Source organism: Nuphar pumila, chromosome 16 (assembly GCF_984573655.1).
Source record: "Nuphar pumila chromosome 16, dmNupPumi1.hap1.1, whole genome shotgun sequence".
Taxonomy (NCBI): domain Eukaryota; kingdom Viridiplantae; phylum Streptophyta; class Magnoliopsida; order Nymphaeales; family Nymphaeaceae; genus Nuphar; species Nuphar pumila.
Genome location: NC_143264.1, coordinates 636,201 through 655,157, shown reverse-complemented (window position 1 = coordinate 655,157; position 18,957 = coordinate 636,201). Strand labels below are relative to the sequence as shown.

General features: G+C 38.5%; 1 protein-coding gene across 1 annotated transcript; it reads left to right on the top strand.

Annotated features, from left to right (window-relative positions):
- The first annotated feature begins 2,707 nt into the window (after positions 1-2,707).
- On the top strand, positions 2,708-4,574 carry LOC149812588 (uncharacterized). Its single transcript, XM_089991987.1, has one exon. The coding sequence runs from the start codon at positions 3,047-3,049 to the stop codon at positions 4,181-4,183; it is 1,137 nt and encodes a 378-aa protein (XP_089848113.1). The 5' UTR covers positions 2,708-3,046; the 3' UTR covers positions 4,184-4,574.
- The last annotated feature ends 14,383 nt before the right edge of the window (positions 4,575-18,957 follow it).

Sequence of the window (18,957 nt, the reverse complement as noted above, 5' to 3'; positions counted from 1 at the left end):
TCCCTGAGATCAACCCGAACTCTACCACTCGTGCGAGAGGGTTTTTATTATTTGATGTCTGGCTTTCACAATATTTTTATTAAAAATATTGTTTTAAAAATCTATTTTATAAAACTTACACACTCTCTCTCTCTCTCTCTCTATATATATATATATATATATATATATATATATTAGAGATTTTAGCACAATTGTTCAGTGAAAACTATTTTATATAACTTTTTGCATCATTGGATTAGCAAAGTTTTAAACTGAACTTGATCTGGCCATCAATTTTTCTGTTGTTGTAACAAGATGCTACAAGCCGTTTTCTTTGTTCTTATTTTTTCATTCCCTAAAATATTCCTATTTTATGTACTGTAGCTGCACTATTATAACTAAGGCTTCTCAGGTTCGAATGGGAATAGGGCCATCTCCCTACTTGCTTGTCAGGAAAATTCCAATACACATGGCAACTATTGCCATTTACACTAAAGTTGTTTATGTAGTTGACTTTTTCAATCCCCTTTAGTACGTCACCTTTATCAAACATGGATCAATTGCATTTTATATAAGGGCTACGATGACACTTGCAGTCCTTATACCAAAACCTCATTCCATAACATGTTTGGTACAAAATGCTGAATACTACCCTTCATAAACCAATCAGGCGGGTAATCCTTTTAATCTTTTGCCTTTTACCTGTGGAATCAAGCTGTGGTGCTCATTTGGGAACAGTTACATCTGATAAATCAATCATGAAAGACAAGATTTTTACGTTTGCATTAGAGATTATTCATTTTGAGCATGACTCAAGTGAAAATGTAAAGAATGAAACATAATGCCACTAAACAAAAATTTCATCAAACAAGGAAATGTGCTAGTTTGTGTAAAAAAAAAATCCTTGATGAGCAAAATGTAAAAAACACTTCTCTTGATTGCCATGGTAAAACTTATTTATAAATTTAGTATATTTATTAGATATAATGTCATTTATGATTTTATCATTACATGTCAATAGGTGTTTCAGTTTGAAATCAAATATCTAAAGAAGCAATAAGCATGCATGGGCAGAGGATCTAAGGTAGATATTCTTTTTTGGTTGCTTTTTGTATATATACATTTCCCCTTTTTTCCCTGATATAATGTGGAATTGCTATCAAATCTTGTGTGGGCCATAGAAACTAAATTGTGAACAGCAGGAGTAAAGCCAAAAGATGAAATTTCTACCACTTGATCAAATCTTTTTTTTTTTGCTTTTTCTTTTTTTATTTTACCTGTCATTAGTTTGTTTCATAGAGACTTTTGCTATGAACTGAAGCATCCACATTCCATAATAGATGAGAAAGCATTAACATTCTCTGAACACACTTTGTTGCTACATTTGGTTCTTTAATATACAGAGGGCTCACTGGTGATGGCCTAATGTAGACTTAAGCAGGAATTTGGGATTTTCATTCATGTCTTTGTCATGGCTTTCAGAGAGGTTGGAGAAGGAGCTCTTCAAGCTTCTACCACAATCTGTTTCAGAAGGACTAAGGGTCTTACCCCCCCCTTCATTTGGTGCTGAATCTGCATGGTTTGGAGCCAAGTTTGTTAGCAATGTAATCTTCTATGCAACTTTTTCAAGTCAATGTACACAAACTCATTTGCACCACACTTATAACAAGCATGAGCGCTTTTGCTCCAACTGCTTGCATCATCTAATTAAGCATCAACACTTGTGCTACGAGCCTACAACATGCTAGCAGAGAATGATCACATCATCTGCAGAAAATCCTGTTTTTCATCAAAATGTGGATTTTAGTTGTTTCTTCTGGATGTTTGTTGCACATGATCATGACATTGAAAAATCATGACGCGTTTTCGTCAAGGCGTAATTAACCACCACTGCATGTTTTTTTTTCGTGCACATCTTCTTATCTTGAACTCACATTCATTTTTCATAAATCACATGAAACCAGGTGAGCACATTCCATGAAGCATGGTGCTTATAGAAAAAGCATTTTCGACAACAAAATCGCAGTCATTGCTTGTGATTCTAGGCAATTTCATGCAGCCAATTGATTTTTTAACCTGGTAGTTGAAGCATAGCTCCAAAGGGACAAGTTTGGCAGATCCTATCTATAAGCTTCGAGGTCTTGGATAAAGATGGGATTCTTTTCCTGACCAAGTGAAAAGCATATATGCAGTTACAGGAGAGTTCACATATGTGCTACAGCTGATGTTATGTAATTATAGAAGGCTTTGATATTCAAGAATAAGAGGAGTGAAATGAGGGATAGTTGTATTTTAATTTCTTTGTATAATAAATAAAATCGTTTCTTTGTATCAAAAGTGGATATAAAATATCCTTGTTACACCAAATTGTATTAGTTTGGGACTTGAGTTGGGGAAATCAATACTTGAAAATAGGATTTATTTGTGACTGTTTTCATATGGTCACAGTCTATACCTGGTATTTTTTTTTTTACATTAAAAGACCACTGATCTTAATTAAAACCCAGGTCTGACAAAATTTCACAAACCACAGCTGGCTCCGTATACTAATCAGATTATTTGGATCCAATTTGGGTTCCAATCAGGCCTCTTTCTTCATCACCAAACCGTGACCCTATAGGGTTCGGTACGGGTCAGACCCTACTCATTGACACCTCTTTAAATCCAACTAGACGGACCCTAGGCGAACTGTATTATTTGTTTCGTATAGAGAAAACTTTCAGATTTTATACATTTGTATTGATTCAGTGGGGATTTGCAAGAGAAGAGACTCCAACATCCTGCTGCCTTTTTTTTTTTGGGGTTTAAGTTGTTGTGGGGTTTTAGATAGGAGGAAGCACTAGTTAAGGTCTGACAAACGGTCTCCACCATGAGTGTATTGCATTTCACCAGTCCTGTATCCGACCCGTTCACTAAACAATTGGGGATTTAGGACAAGAGAGTCCAACATCCTGCTGCCTTTTTAGGGTTTCTCTGGTTGTGGGGTTTTAGAGAGGTAGTCTACCTCTCCATATAACCAGGTCTCTCTCTCTCTCTCTCTCTCTCTGGGTGATTCATCAACGCCTCCATGGTCATGACTGTTGTCGCAAAAGCACCACCATCGTCGTCGAGGGTGAGCGAGGAGACGGTGGGGAAGGCGGTGGACGCTCTCATCAAATGGGTCACATCGAGGCCAAAGTACCAGAAAGCCCAACTCTTCGACCACGACGAGTTCCTGTACATCATCCTCACTCTCAAGAAGATACCACCCACCCCCAGGACCAACGCCTTCAAGATCACCCTCCCCCACCCCCTGTTCCCCTTTGACGGATCCCTGGAAACCTGCCTCATCATCGATGACCGCCCCAAATCCCTCAATTCCAAGGCCGCGAAGCAGAAGATCGAAGAAGAGCGGATACCCATCTCCAAAGTACTCAAACTCTCCAAGCTCAAGACCGATTACCGCCCCTTCGAGGCTCGCCGGAAGCTCTGCGGATCCTACGACCTCTTCTTCGCCGACAAACGGGTGATCCCACTCTTGCCGCGCCTCCTCGGCAAGTCCTTCTTCAAGAAGAAGAAGATCCCGGTACCCGTCGACCTCACCCACAAGAACTGGAAGGAGCAGATTCAGAACGCCTGCAACTCGACGTTTCTGTTCCTGAGAACGGGTACTTGTAGCCTTGTTAAGGTCGGGAAGGTGTCTCAGAAGAGAGAGGAGATCATCAGCAACGTGTTGGCAGCAGTTGAAGGGATTGTCGGGGTCGTCCCGAAGAAATGGGATAACGTTCGCTCTTTCCACTTGAAGTCGTTGGAGTCGTTGGCGTTGCCGATTTATCAGGTGCTGCCCGAGAGCGGTCTTAAGATCGATACTGGTGTGTTAAAGGCAGAAACTCAATCCGGTGAGAAGGAATCGGTTAAAGAGGTCGCAGACATTGGGAAGAAACCGGAGAAGAAACAGTCCAAGAGGGGAAGGATTCACGAAGTTCAATATGTGGATTTAATCCAAGATGAGTCTGATGCTGGTTCATCAGATTCTGATGTTGGTGTTGGTGATCATGGAGATAGTAATGTTGGAAAGTTGGGTGAGAAGAGGAAGAAGAAGAAGAAAAAGGTGACTAGCGGTATGGCCGATAGAGTATCATCTGGAACGTTAAAAGCACTGAATGGTCAGAAACAGGGAAAGATGAAGGTTGCCAAGAAGCAAAAAGGAACTGTTAAAGCATGAGGAAATTGGGTGATCTGGAAACGCAATTATTGGAGATCAGTAGTTTATGGTTCTCCTAATTCTTCTTTGACTAAGAGAAAACAAAGCTACGGTGAAATTGGCAGTCTTCTAGTGTCTAAAAGAAGGTGGGAGAGAAAGGGATCGAGATAAAGGAATACTGTGGAGTAGCCCATGTTTTGTTAGAAATATGGTACCATAACACATTTTTGAAAAAGGATGCTTGTAGCTTTGGGGTTTAATTTCATTCTGAGAAACTGAGTTTCATTGTTTCTAATTGTTTAAGGTACTCTTTTTGCAACTTCTGTTTCTGTTAGATGAATATTGAGATGTTTGTTCTATGATTTGGAATCCAAACATGATCAAGATAACTTAGCGTATCAAGCTGACTTTATGAATGTCGTCTATCACTTTAGTTTAATGATGATTTTTATGGCATTATTTAACTTGTTTGCTTCTTCATGCTTAATTTCTATAGTATCCTTGGCATTGGCATTGCTTATGCTAAAAGAGGTTCTTAGCTTTTCAAAAGAGGAATGTCATATAATATTGATGAAGATCAAAGTAAGTGATTTTGTTTTCCTTTGTTTTTTCTGAAAACTGCAAATCTGTAAATGTAGCAGAACACAATTTCTAAAGGCACAATCTATGTAGAGGAACTGAATGTGAAACACAGAGATGTTCTCTCTGCTTGTTTATTCCATCTCCTACTGAACTGCACGAAATTGATGGCTATCTTCATTCATGCCATCTTAAGGTTAAAATGATTAATTCCATTGTACTTTGCTGTAAAATTCTGAACTTGGGTGCTCCAGTTTAGTCCCATAACATGTTGCCTTATATACTATTATTAATAGGAAATTTTGCAAGAATAGTGCATCTTTTGTTCTTTTAGTGGTGTCCGTGTAACATAGCTTGGGGGTTATGGCCATTTATCTTGATCTACAGGTGAGTTACAGCAGTAATCAGCATGTCCTCACTTCTAGAACATGACTTGAAAATTGTCAAAGACATTAAGGCTCTGTTTGGAAAATGACTATGAAATTGTCTACGAAGAGACAATACGCATACAAGCATAAATACTTAAAAAAGAAGTGCACGAAGGCACTCTCACAACACTTGAACACAATACGCAAAAGGCGTATAAATAATAAACATGCAATAATGCATGTATTTCATAAAAAGGAAGCAAGTGCTTGAGTCTCTCAAGCTTGTTTTACAACAAGGGGGAACACCCCTATTTATACAAGAAAGAAGAGGTGCAAGAGGGGGCTCCCCAAAGGAGTCGTTGGGGAGCTCCCAACGGTCACAATTGTGACCGTTGGGGGCTCCCCAACGACTCTATTGGGGAGGCCCCCAATGCACCTTTTTGTGTATGCAAAAAGGAAAAAATAAAATAAAAAGAATTACAAAAATTAAAGGAAAAAAATACAGCATATTCCAAATGGAATATGCGCAAAATGTAAAAAGACTGAAATACCCTTTTCGGGTAAAAAGAGAAAAATGTATAAATATATATACTTATATATAGAGATACGTATACATATAACATATGTATACGTATCTCTATGTATATAAGTATATATATTTATACTTACAATAATGTTTTTGAGTATACATTTTAACACCCCCCCTCAAACTTACGGTGTGATAACCGCAAGTTTGTCAAGAAGGAAATGAAATCTAGGCGAACAAAGAGCTTTTGTGAAGAAGTCCGCAAGTTGATACTCAGACGTCACATATGGTAGATCAATGACCTTCTTCAAGTATTCTTCCCTGACATAATGGCAGACCATCTCTATATGCTTTGTTCGCTCGTGAAAGGTGTGGTTTTTGGCAATATAGATTGCACTTTTATTGTCACAACACAACTTTGTTGGTTCTCTGATAGACACTCCCATATCTTCCAAAAGGCGTCGAATCCATACAATTTCCATGGTAGTGGATGCCATGGCTCTGTATTCGGCTTCAATGGATGACAAAGAGACCTTCTGTTGCTTTTTACATCGCCATGAAATCAAAGATTCACCTAAGAAAACACAAAAACCAGTGGTGGAGTGACGGTTACTAGGGTCACCTCCCCAATCTGAGTCAGTATAAGCAAGTAATTTTAAATCAGAAGAAGAAGATAGAAATACTCCCTTATTTACTGTGCCCTTCAAGTATCTGATGATGCGAAGAACAACACTCATATGAACGGTTGTGGGAGCGTGCTGAAACTGACTGGCGATGTGTATAGCATGTGACAAGTCAGGTCGAGTAATACTAAGATACATTAACGAACCTACCAACTGCCTGTAAGGGGTAGGATCGGTTAAGGGAACACCATCGTCAATTTTCATTTTTGCTCCCACAACTTCAGGAGTTTCGCATACTTTGTCATCAGAAATCCCGGATCTGTCAATAATCTCACAAGAAAGTTTAGACTGAGATAGAAAATAACCATGTTGCGAATAGGCAACCTCAATTCCAAGAAAATATGTCAGAAAACCCAAGTCTGACATCTCAAATTTTGAAGTCAAGACAGACTTAATACCCTTGAACATCATCAACATCATCACCTGTAATTAACATATCATCAACATAGAGCAATAATATGACAATCCCTGCCTTAGATTTTTTAGTAAATAGAGCAGTGTCAGTATAACATGAGGAGAAACCATTTTCCAACATTACACTGGTAAATCTGTCATACCAGACTTTGGGAGCCTGTTTCAAACCATAGAGAGCCTTTCGAAGACGAAGAACTTTATCTTTAGGAATCTTCATGCCTGGTGGGGCATCCATATACACTTCTTCGTTAAGATCACCATTTAAAAAAACATTTTTCACATCCATTTGAAAAATGTTCCAATTTTTAATAGATGCAATAGTAATGAGACATCTAACTATAACCATTCGGGCTACAGGAGCAAACTCTTGCCCATACCCTTTTGCAACTAAGCGAGCTTTATACCTTTCCAGGGATCCGTCGCTTTTAGTTTTAACTTTAAAAACCCATCGACAACCTATAGTTTTCTTTCCTATGGGTAAAGTTTGGAAATCCCAAGTTTTAGCCATTTTGAGAGCACTAAGTTCATTTTGCATGGCTTCTTGCCATTCTATACATTTTTTAGCTTCTTCAAAATTCCTTGGCTCAAAATAAGAGTGAATGACACTAAGACAAGCCCTATATCGGGGTGAAAAAGAATCAAAAGAGACAAAATGAGTTGACGGTCTCCTATTCCTCTCAGATCTTCGGTGATCGAGAGTAGGTACAAGCTCACTATATTGGTCAATGGCACTTCTAAAGGTGTCTTGGTTTCTACGGGAGTAGGTTATCGAATCACTTGAAATCCTATTTTCTTGATCATTGAGGGGGTTATGTTCTTCAACATCACCATCATTTTCCTCATCGTGATTTGATGATACATCATCATCACTAGATATATCATCATTACTAGCCAATAAATAAAAAAGGAATGAGTAATCAAAATTTTCTTGTTGAGAAACATTTTTTTCAAATCCACTCTCATTTTCTAAAAACGTTACATTTCTAGAAACATATAACTTATCATCTCGAAGATCATAGCAATGAAACCCTTTTTGAGTTTCGGAATACCCAAGAAAGGCGCAGGGGATAGCTTGTCATTTTTATCCGTAAGTATAAAACATTTACACCAAAAAACACGTAACCTATTATAATCAGGTTCAAGTTTATATAAGATCTCAAAAGGGGATATTTTTCCTAATATCCTAGATGGTAAGCGGTTTATCAGATAAACAAAAGCGAGGGCTGCTTCAGCCCAAAAGTTCTTAGTAATGTTTTGAGAAATAAGCAGGGTCCTAGTGGTCTCAATGATGTGCCTATGTTTTCTTTCGGCCAATCCATTCTGTTGAGGGGTTTTAGGACAAGACCTTTGGTGAATAATTCTGTGATCCTCAAGATATGTTTTAAATTGGTTGGAGAGATATTCTCCTCCAGAATCACTTCTAAAAATCTTTATATTACTGTTGAATTGATTCTTGATCATTGAGTGGAAGGTTTTAAAACATGTAAAAACTTCATGTTTGTACTTTAGGAAATAGATCCATGAATACCTGGAGAAATCATCCACAAAAATAACATAGTAAGAAAAGTCTCATTTTGAAACAACAGGTGCGGGTCCCCAAACATCGGAATGAACAATTTCGAAGGTTTTAGATGAGAACATAGTTCTTTGCTCAAAAGGTAAACTTTGCATTTTTCCGAGAATACAATCATTACAGGAAAATGAACTTTTACATAGATCCTTTGCAAAATGTAAATAAGATAACTTGGTGACATTAGGATGACCAAGTCTTTTGTGTCATATGTTGATATCTTTGTTCCGGGCAACATTACAAAATGATTTTGGAACTTGGAGAGATTCCATATAGTATAAGTCTCCTTTTCTAAAGCCTTCCCCAATCAATTTCCCGGACCGACGATCCTGTATTAAACATTTGTCACATGAAAATTTAATATCGCATCCATGGTCCGAGAGTTGAGAAACAAAGAGAATGTTCAAGTTAAGTTTAGGTATAAATCTAATTTTTGGAATGGAAAAATCTTGAGTTTCAAAATTACCTATTCCTTTAATTTCAAGAGAGGTTCCATCCGCAGTGGAAACAAAGGATGGAGAAACATTTTTTGAAAAATCGAAAAGTGAAAACATGTTTGGGGACATATGAAAAGATGCACCTGAGTCCAAAAGCCAAGAGACTTTACCTGGAATGGAAGAGGTAGACACGGCGGCACCGGATGTAGCTCCCTTGAGAAGAGGTTGAAGGGCTTCCACTATTTGATTCAACGAGAGTGACCCACTTGATGATGCCTCTTCCTTTTGTGGTACACCAGTGGTGGCCATAGCGAGAAGCCTCTTCCATTTGGGACATACGGGCTTGATATGCCCCGGTTCCTTACAAAAGTGACAAATAGTCTTGCTATAGTCCCTCTTTCCTCTTTGTCCACCATCTCCTCCTTGATTTTGGAATTTGAAATGAGGAGGACGATAGGTCTTTACATTATTTCCGGGTCTTGATACGACATTGACCTCATTGTTTTCTTCATGATTACAAGGAACCACAAGAACATTTGATCCTTGTTTACATAAACTCATACGAGTCTCCTCACCACTTAGTTTGGTGAGAACATCTTCAAGAGATGGAGGAGTAAATGAGGATAGAAGTGATGACCTTATTTGCTCAAATTTCGGTCTTAACCCATTCAAAAAGTTGAAGAACCGATCTTCTTCAAGTTGCTTGTGGCGGAGTTCAATTGCCTCTCCACTCCATTTTGGTTCAAGCATGGAAAGCTCATCCCAAATGGAGGAGAGGTCGGCATAATATTCCCTAATGGACATTTCACCTTGAGTAAGGGAGAGGGCCTTCTTTTGAAGGTAATACTTATGGGATAGATCTCTTGATGTATACATTTTCTCGAGATAATGCCAAGCTTCCGATGCTTTCTTGAACTTGATAATGTTGGCATTAATCTTTGTTTCGACGGATGCAAAGAACCAAGAAAGAATCTTGAAGTTCTTCATTTTCCATTCGTCGTGCTTCTTGGAGTATTCTTCAAGAGCTTTGATCCTTTCCTCTCCCTCAAGAATCTTGATTTCATTTCCGTCCATCACGGTTATTTTGGGTTCCGGTTCCGGAATTGTGCCTTGCACATAACCCTATAATCCTTTACCTTTTATGTGAGTCTCCATGTTCCCGGCCCAAATATGGTAGTTGGACCCATTCAACTTGAAGCCAAGAGCGAAGTGTGACTCTTTTTCACCCATTAAGGAGTAAAGAAAAAGAAAAGGAGGCGTACCAACACAATGCTTCAACTTCTAGCTTGCACAAGATCCTTCTAAAATATTTGAGAAGCAAGATCCACCACTTCAACTTTTAAGAATCCGAAGGCACGGTTTTCGAGGCACTCGAAAAAAGAAGAATCCCACGATCCTTAATCACCAACTGAGCTCTGATACCATGTGAAATTGTCTACGAAGAGACAATACACATACAAGCATAAATACTTAAAAAAGAAGTGCACGAAGGCACTCTCACAACACTTGAACACAATACGCAAAAAGCGTATAAATAATAAACATGCAATAATGCATGTATTTCATAAAAAGGAAGCAAGTGCTTGAGACTCTCAAGCTTGTTTTACAACAAGGGGGAACACCCCTATTTATACAAGAAAGAAGAGGTGCAAGAGGGGACTCCCCAAAGGAGTTGTTGGGGAGCTCCCAACGGTCACAATTGTGACCGTTGGGGGCTCCCCAACGACTCTATTGGGGAGGCCCCCATTGCACCTTTTTGAATATACAAAAAGGAAAAAATAAAATAAAAAGAATTACAAAAATAAAAGGAAAAGAGAAAAATGTATATACTTATATATAGAGAGACGTATACATATAACATATGTATACGTATCTCTATGTATATAAGTATATATATTTATACTTAAGTATACATTTTAACACATCGGAGGTCACCGGAGTGGTAATTATCCCCACTTCCAAAACTGTTTGGAAGCCATGAAAAAGGGGAAAAGCAGGAACTGGCATGACCTTTGCCAGTTCCAATTCCTCATTTCAGCTACCACCAGGGTGAGGTGGTAATTACAAAATGCTACATCAGTGACGCTTCCGATGCTCACACCAATGACCTTCTGGTGACTTAGTTTATTTATGAGGGTGAAAACTGCATCCCAAACATCATGACCATGGAAGTGGGGAATCCTTAATGGAATTTAAAGAGTACTCCCAAACGACCCAAAGATTTTGCTAAATCCATGACCATTATGGAATCTACTTTTACATCCCTACAAGGCAGTTTCCAAACAGAGCCTAAAGGACGAGATGCTGCAGAGTTCATATCCAGGTGGGATCGTTATCAAGCATAATGTGCACCCATATTCAAAGCTACATGTTTAACCAGTCTAACTACACCAGAGAAGAAAGAGAACTATCAAGTAGTATATACTGTTTACCCTTTTGGTCCAAATTCAATACCATGTCATCTCCTAATATTGGTCCCTGTCATTACCATTCTTCTCCAGCCTCTCTGATCCAATGTTTGTCATTTGTGGAAGAAGTCATGGAAAATAGATTTACTTACATACGAAGTATACAACCTGAAAATTACAACTCTTGTTTGAAGTATATTTCTATGGAAATTACATATTAGAAACGGCGAGGCACAAAAGATAGAACTGTAGATATGATGCCATTCACCAAACCAAAGGCTAGGGAAAGGTGCTGCATCTTGGTTGAGAGATGTACTGGCTGTATCATCAATATGATGTCAAATCCATCTTGGCTGCACACACACTGGTACCGTTTGGATGACACCAAAATCCAGTTTTAAACTGGGATTTTGGGTGTAAACTGGGTTCTGTAGTTTAGCTTTTGTAATTTTCTCGACTCAGGAAATAGTTACTAAGTTCAGTTTTAGCAGTTATTGGCATACTTTCCTTGTAAGAGAATTGGATGGATAGGCCACCTCACTAGCAGCCTTCAATAGAGGATATGTAGATCTGTATATTACGTACATAATTTTTTGAGAAGTACACTGGTAGGAGTCTGCCTGATTTGGGGAAAAAAGAAAAAGCTATTGACATTTGTTAGACTTATGTTTTATGTTTAGACCTGCTGCTTTTTTTCCCACTCCCTTTGGCTGATGTGACGAGAAGGATTTAGTTCTGGTATTGTTCTTGGGAATTTTGAGCCTTGTTATCTTCTATTTTTCTCAGACCATCTTTTCAAATAATCGGTAAATGTGTTGTATTCCATGCTGCTTGTTCTTGTTTTTTGTTCTGTATGGCTGGGGGAACTTGTTCTGTAGCCGTTGATCCTTTTTATCATTCTGAAATTTCCCCTTTAAAATTTGTATGGTTCTGTTTGTGAAACTTTATTTGATCGGTTTTGAAGATTATCTATAGTTTGAGGTTCGTTTGTTTCAATATTTGTGGACCTTAATCTGAATGCTCCAGCCCAAATGTGAGTGGGTTTGGATGATTTGGGGTCGTTAGCCCCATGCCAAATGCCAGCACTTGCCTTTTCGGAACTGGAAGGAGCTCACTGTGTGGCTAAAGAGTTCTTTGTTGTTGCATAGCCCGCTCTATACAATCTCTATCTACAAAAGAGTAGTCAAAGTTTTTTGTCCTTTTTAAACTATTCTGGTTCATCTCTCTCTCTCTCTCTCTCTCACACACACACACACACACACACACACACAACTTCAACAAAAGTGTGGGAATGCTTGTAATGTTTCATTTTTGGGTTATTTGGAAAAAGATAGGCAGTTTTTTTTCCATAATTCAAATTCACACTCGATATTATAATTTAAAAGCATGCCTAGTTTTCCCTTGAGCTATTTGCTCACACCTTTACTTTAATCACGTTTAATGATTAATTAATGTAATCTCTCTCTCTCTCCAGCAAAATAAAATTACAGCCACAGATTGCAAGCAGCATTCATGGTTGATGGGTATGGATCAAGTTTCGTGAGCTCGTACAAGTCTGAATCCAAAACATCCTCACTCCAACGAGAAGCCATCATTCAAAAAATGATAGGATGAAAAAAATGGATCCAGCTAGATTTTTCACTTGTTCAACCCTAGCAATTAAAGATTGATATTTTTGCCGATAAATTTTAGCTAATAACCCCAATCGAGTTAGGGATATCTTGTTTAGGATCCAACCAATTAGAGTCCCCATATGCACGCTCCCATGGCCACACTTTATGGGTGACTTTCCGAACTCTTTTAGGTTCATTCTGGAACTAATCCATTTTCAATGTGTTTACGTAGGGCCAGAAAACCTAATAAAACTATACCATGATCCACATAGTTAGTGCAATAAAACTTACAGTTTCAGGTGGGTAAGATTTTAGTGCCACTTAAATAGCAGCCCCATTTAAATATTTCAAATAGAATGATATGATATCCAGCCAATAGAGAGATAGAGAGAAAGTTTTGAATTATAACAAATTTTGTGTGAATTTGAATAGTGGCAAAACCCTGAGTATGCTATTGTAAATGGTCCAATTTAACTCCAAAGATTCCCTCCCACGGAAAAAAAAAAGTTGAAAGTGGCTTTAATCATAGTACTGAAAAAGAGAAAAGCCATTAGATTCGTTCGAAAGAGAAATAACGAAAAAACTGTTGTTCTTTATTGTGCTTATTCTCCAGGGGAGATTAGAAAAAAGAAAAAACTCTTGTCATGTCATGAGATTAATGAATAAGTTTAATCGTAGAAAATTCAACATACGCTACTTTTTGTAGCAAGACGTTACATTTTATTTGGGGCACCCAAGTGGACATGGTACTACTGCAAGTAAACAAATCGGTTTGCAGTGTCATGTTAGCTATGATAAGGATAAACATAGACTGCAGCAACTAACGGCTGAAGGTTCTCAACAGATTGCTCATCATATCGACACAGGGCTGCAAATAGAGATCATTCTGAGTTGGCAAAACAGAAAAACACTGAGCTGGTGAAACCGAAAGATATTTGTAAATCTTTAGTTCCTATGAATGGAGATAATGAACCTCAAAATATCTGTACAAAATTATTTATATGAATAAAACCTCTCATCTTAGGCACAAAACTAAGAAAGAGAGAAAATGTCCTTTCGGTCATGGACGTAGACTCACAAAGTCGAACCACGTTACATTTGGTGTATTCTATTGTATTTTTTTCCTTTGCATGGTATCAGAGCCATCATCTTATCTCTGCTCTTCTCTACTCCGTCACGAATGGCTGAAGGCAGAAACACCACTGATATCAACAACATGGTACCCAATTCAAGCAAAAATTCCGTTACAGGTCTGAGTTCATATTTTCTTGTTCTACCAGCCCCTACAAGCTTACAATACTTCTTATCGATAAAGGTATCTGCTGATAATTTTCTGTTATGAGAGTCTCAACTTATCCCATTACTTAAAAGCTATAACATGATGAGGTACATTGACAGGTTGAATCCTTATCCCAATGAGTTCCTCCCAGCTGAACCAAGAAAGGAAGCTACAAGAAATCTTGCCTTCATCGAATGACAGAGGATGGATCAACATATGCTAAGTTGGATCATGTCCTCCTCAACAGACACCGTCTATAGCCAAGTAGTTTGCTTAAATACATCTTACAACATTTAAAAAGCCCTTAAGAGAATGTATTCTCGAGTTAGAATTCAACAATTGAAATCTTAGCTCCAAAATCTGAGAAAAGTGAGTAACACCATAACAACCTACTTTTATAGAGCGAGAGGCATAGCACATCAGCTATCTATATTCTCAAAACCAGTCAATGAAGAAGATTTAGTCATGTACATCCTAACTGGGTTGCCAATGAATGAGTACAGGGCTTTCAAGTTCTTGAACACTCGAGTAGATCCTGTTAAGTTTGAAGACCTCACAAGTATGCTCTTCATACATGAAGCCGAGATAGACAATGCTGCCATAACAGAAGAACCATTAGTGAATATAGTTCAAAACCTACCCAGTTTTCAGGATATGGAAATCAGAGTAATAAAGGAAGTCAGTCTAGGCCATCAAACCAATGAAGTAAAAACTTTAACCGCTCTAACAATAGAAGTGGATCACAGCGATCCATCACATGTCATGCTTGTGGCAATCAAGGCCATATTGCTGCTCAATGTCGAATCACTTGTCAGGCTTGTCGAAAGCAAGGCCATGGAGCCTTACAATGCAAAGCATATCGATTTCAGAGAGACTCATCTTCACACAAAGCGTATCACATTGAATCATCCCCACAACTTGAAGATGGAAGGTGGTCTTCAGATTCTGGGGCCACTCACCACGTAATGGCAGACTTCAACAACCTGTCCATGCAGTCAGAATACAGATCAAGTTTGGATTGAAAATAGAGCCAGCCTTTAAATTAAGAATATCGATAACTCTATTTTTCAAGGTTTGTATTCTACATTTATTATGAAGAACATACTGCACATTCTCTCTATTTCTCGCAATCTGTTATGTGCAAAAATTCTCTCAAGATAATAATGTCTTTTTTAAATTCCATGCTAATCGTTGTTATGTTAAGGACTGCCAAACGGGGAGAGTTCTTCGAGTGAGCAAAAATAGAGGAGGACTCTATCACATAGATATCAACATCAATAATACAGAAACCTTTGGAGATCTTCATAAGGTTGCCGCTTTCATGGAAGAGAAAGTGACAATTGAAACATGGAAAAAGCACATAGGACATCCATCTTTTAAAGTAGTAATACATGTGCTTAATAAATTTAATTTACCTTTTTCTCATAGAAATCATACAAATGTGTGTGAGGCATGTTAACTAGGAAAAAACCATGCATTGCCATTTGAACCCTCATTTCACAAAGTGTTCAGACCTCTTGATTTATTTTTCTCTGATGTGTGGGGATCGGCTGTTGGTCCATCTACTTCAGGACATTTATATTATGTGAATTTCGTAGATGCATTCTCTTATTTTTTATGGATCTACATCATTTGACACAAGTTTGAGGTGCCTTCAGTTTTTTAAACTTTTCAAAGGCAAGTGGAAAAACATTTTGAAAGAAAAATAAAAGTTCTTCAAAGTGATTGGGAGGAGAATATAGATCTGTTTAAAATTTTTTAAAATTGAATGTCATTGATTATCAAGTTACCTACCCGCACACACATGAAAAAAATGGATGTGTTGAACGAAAACATCGACACATCGTTGAAACCGGACTCACTCGCCTTGCTCAAACCGATTTACCATATCAATATTGAGATTTTGCCTTTCTTGTTGTCGTGTATTTAATAAATCATATGCCATCTAGCATGCTCAATATGAAGTCTTCATTTCAAGTGTTATTCAAAAGCAGTCCTGACTACACAATTTTGAAGGTATTCGGATGTGCTTGTTTATGGGAGTTTAACACACAAAAACTATAATTTTGAAGCAAACAATGTGTGTTTCTTGGATATAGAGGGCATCACAAAGGGTATTTTTGTCTTGATATGGAACAAAAAAAATCATCATTAGCCACCATGTTGTTTTTTATGAGGACAAGTTTTCCTTCAAAATATCTAAACCCGAGAAACCTATAACCTAACATCATATTGCTATCCCTATACCATATCCAGTCAATGTGCCCTCTAGTGTAACCCCCACGGGTCCCTCTCTAACTCATGATCACATGCCGTTGCCATCTACCACCCCTCCTGTTGAGCCCATTAGTCCCTCTTCTCTTGAAACTCCACCACCTAATTCCCCAACTATAGAGGCACCTAATTCCCCAGCTATAAAGGCATCTGCCCCCCCACCCAAACCCACTTGTGTTCATCCTATGATCACGAGATCACAAACCGGTTCTCTTAAACCAAATTTTTTTCTCACTTATAGATTCTCCATTCCCACCGCCTATCTCATGGAGTCTACCCTTGAATCCGAACCCACCAGCTTTTCTCAAGCCAATATGCATACACATTGGCAGGCTGCTATGCAAGATGAGTTTCATGCCCTTCTCAAGAATAACACTTGGTCTTTAGTTCCTTCAACATCCTCTACAAATATGGTCGGCTGTAAATGGGTTTTTAAAATCAAAAGAATGTCCAATGGCACAATTGAGAGATATAAAGCATGGTTAGTTGTGAAGGGGTACACACAAGAGGTTGGCATTGATTACTTTGAGACATTCAGTCTCATCGTCAAACCTCCAACTGTTTGCACTATTCTTACTTTAGTAGTGGCTCATGAATGGCACATTCGACAACTCGATGTCCATAATGTGTTTCTCCACGGACTTCTACATGAAGAAGTATATATGGCCCAACCCTCGGATTTTGTTGATCAACGATTCCCTAATCATGTATGTAAGCTTCATAAGGCAATTTATGGCCTTAAACAATCTCCTCGGGTGTGGTTTCATCGGTTAAGCAATTTTATTTTACATATTGGCTTCTCTGTATCTCGAGTAGATACATCCTTATTCATGTGTTTTGCAAATCACTCTATTCTTTATCTACTCATTTATGTGGATAATATAGTGATAACAGAAAGTGATCCAATTCAAGTACCTTTTGTTATTCAGCAGCTTAATCAATAATTCTCCATTAAGAACCTTAGCACTTTTCATTATTTTCTTGGCATCGCGGCATCTTTTGGCTCTCAAGGCTTATTTCTATCACAACCAAAATATATGTTGGAGCTACTACGATGCACTAATATGCTTGAGGCCAAAATTGTCGCAACTCCGATGGCTGCCTCTACACATTTGTCTATCTAGGATGGCAAACCCCTTACAAATCTCACACAATATTGTCAAGTGGTTGGCGTCCTACAATATCTTACGATCACACGTCCTGATCTCGCCCTTGCTGTCAACAAAGTATGCCAATATATGCATCATCCAACGACTTCTCATTGGGTTGCTGCGAAGCACATCTTGAGATACATCAAGCAAACCATCTCATATGGAATTTTCATTCGAGGTACTAGCAAGCTTCAAATTGATGCCTACTTCGATGCCGATTGGGCCATAAACATTGATGATCGGAAGTCAACAAGGGGTTATGCTATTTTCTTTGGCCATTCTCTTATCTCATGGTCTACCAGAAAACAACACACAGTCGTGAGGTCTAGTACGAAAGCTGAGTACCGTGCACTATCAAATACTACTACTGAAGTTTTATGGCTCACTTACTTACTCAAAGAACTTAAGTGCCCCTTGAAAGCACTCCTCGCATTTGGTGTGATAACATTGGGGCAACATATCTCTCTGCCGCTAAACGTCACCTTGAGGTTTGATATGTGTCAACGCATGATCAACTTGCTAGTCTGCTCACCAAGCCTCTTCCAACCTCTCGATTCACTTTACTTAGAGACAAGCTCAACATTCTCTCCCGTGAGTTCAGCTTGAGGGGGGGCTGATAAGGATAAACATGGACGGCAATAACTAACTGCTGAAGGGTTTCAACAGACTGCATCTCATCATATAAACAGGGCTGCAACTGGAGATCATTCTGAGTTGGCAAAACAAAAAAATGCTGAGCTGGTAAAACCTAAAGATATTTGTAAATCTTTGGTTCCTATGAATGTGGCAGGAGATAAGGAACCTCAAAACAGCTGTACAGAATTATCCATATGAATAAAAGCTCTCGTCTTAGGCGCAGAACTAAAAAAGATAAAAAACTTCTATTCTGTCATGGACTTGGACTCACAGTGGCGAACCACGTTACATTTGGTGTCTTCTTCTATGTTCTTTTCCTTTGCAAGCTCCATCTTGAGGTGGAGGGTTCATTACCAGGGAGGATCAGGTGTAATTAATGTGATTGAACACTTCCATCATCCACCATATTTAGAATACATTCTGTCAGCTGTAGGCCCGTAAAAATAGAAGGTGGGTGATCAGGGGAATCAGCATACTTAAAGCGTGCAATTACATTTCACCCAATCTCAGTTTTGTTCATCATATGGCCAACTTTCGTCCTTCCAAATAGCTGCACTGCGTTACAAATGGTCTCTTAAAGTAACTAAACCATGATGCCTGATGGAGGTTGAGTCTCGTGTTTGTAACAACCACGAACCAAGTGTGCAAAAACAACACATTACTGTAACCAATTTTCGGTTGATTCCGACTCAAAAGTGTGGTTGAACATTAATTTGAACTTGATCCAGTCATGCTGGTCCTATTTGACCGAACAAGTCTTGCAACATGAGATGGAGTTCTTCTTAGACTACCCCACCAGCCAACTTGTGTTTTTTCCTTTTTTGATTGGCAAGCTTGGGGTAAGGCAGACCCCCCAC

What these genes read in the sequence shown, in the direction of transcription:
- LOC149812588 (XM_089991987.1), top strand. Translation starts at nt 3,047, where the DNA reads ATGGTCATGACTGTTGTCGCAAAAGCACCACCATCGTCGTCGAGGGTG.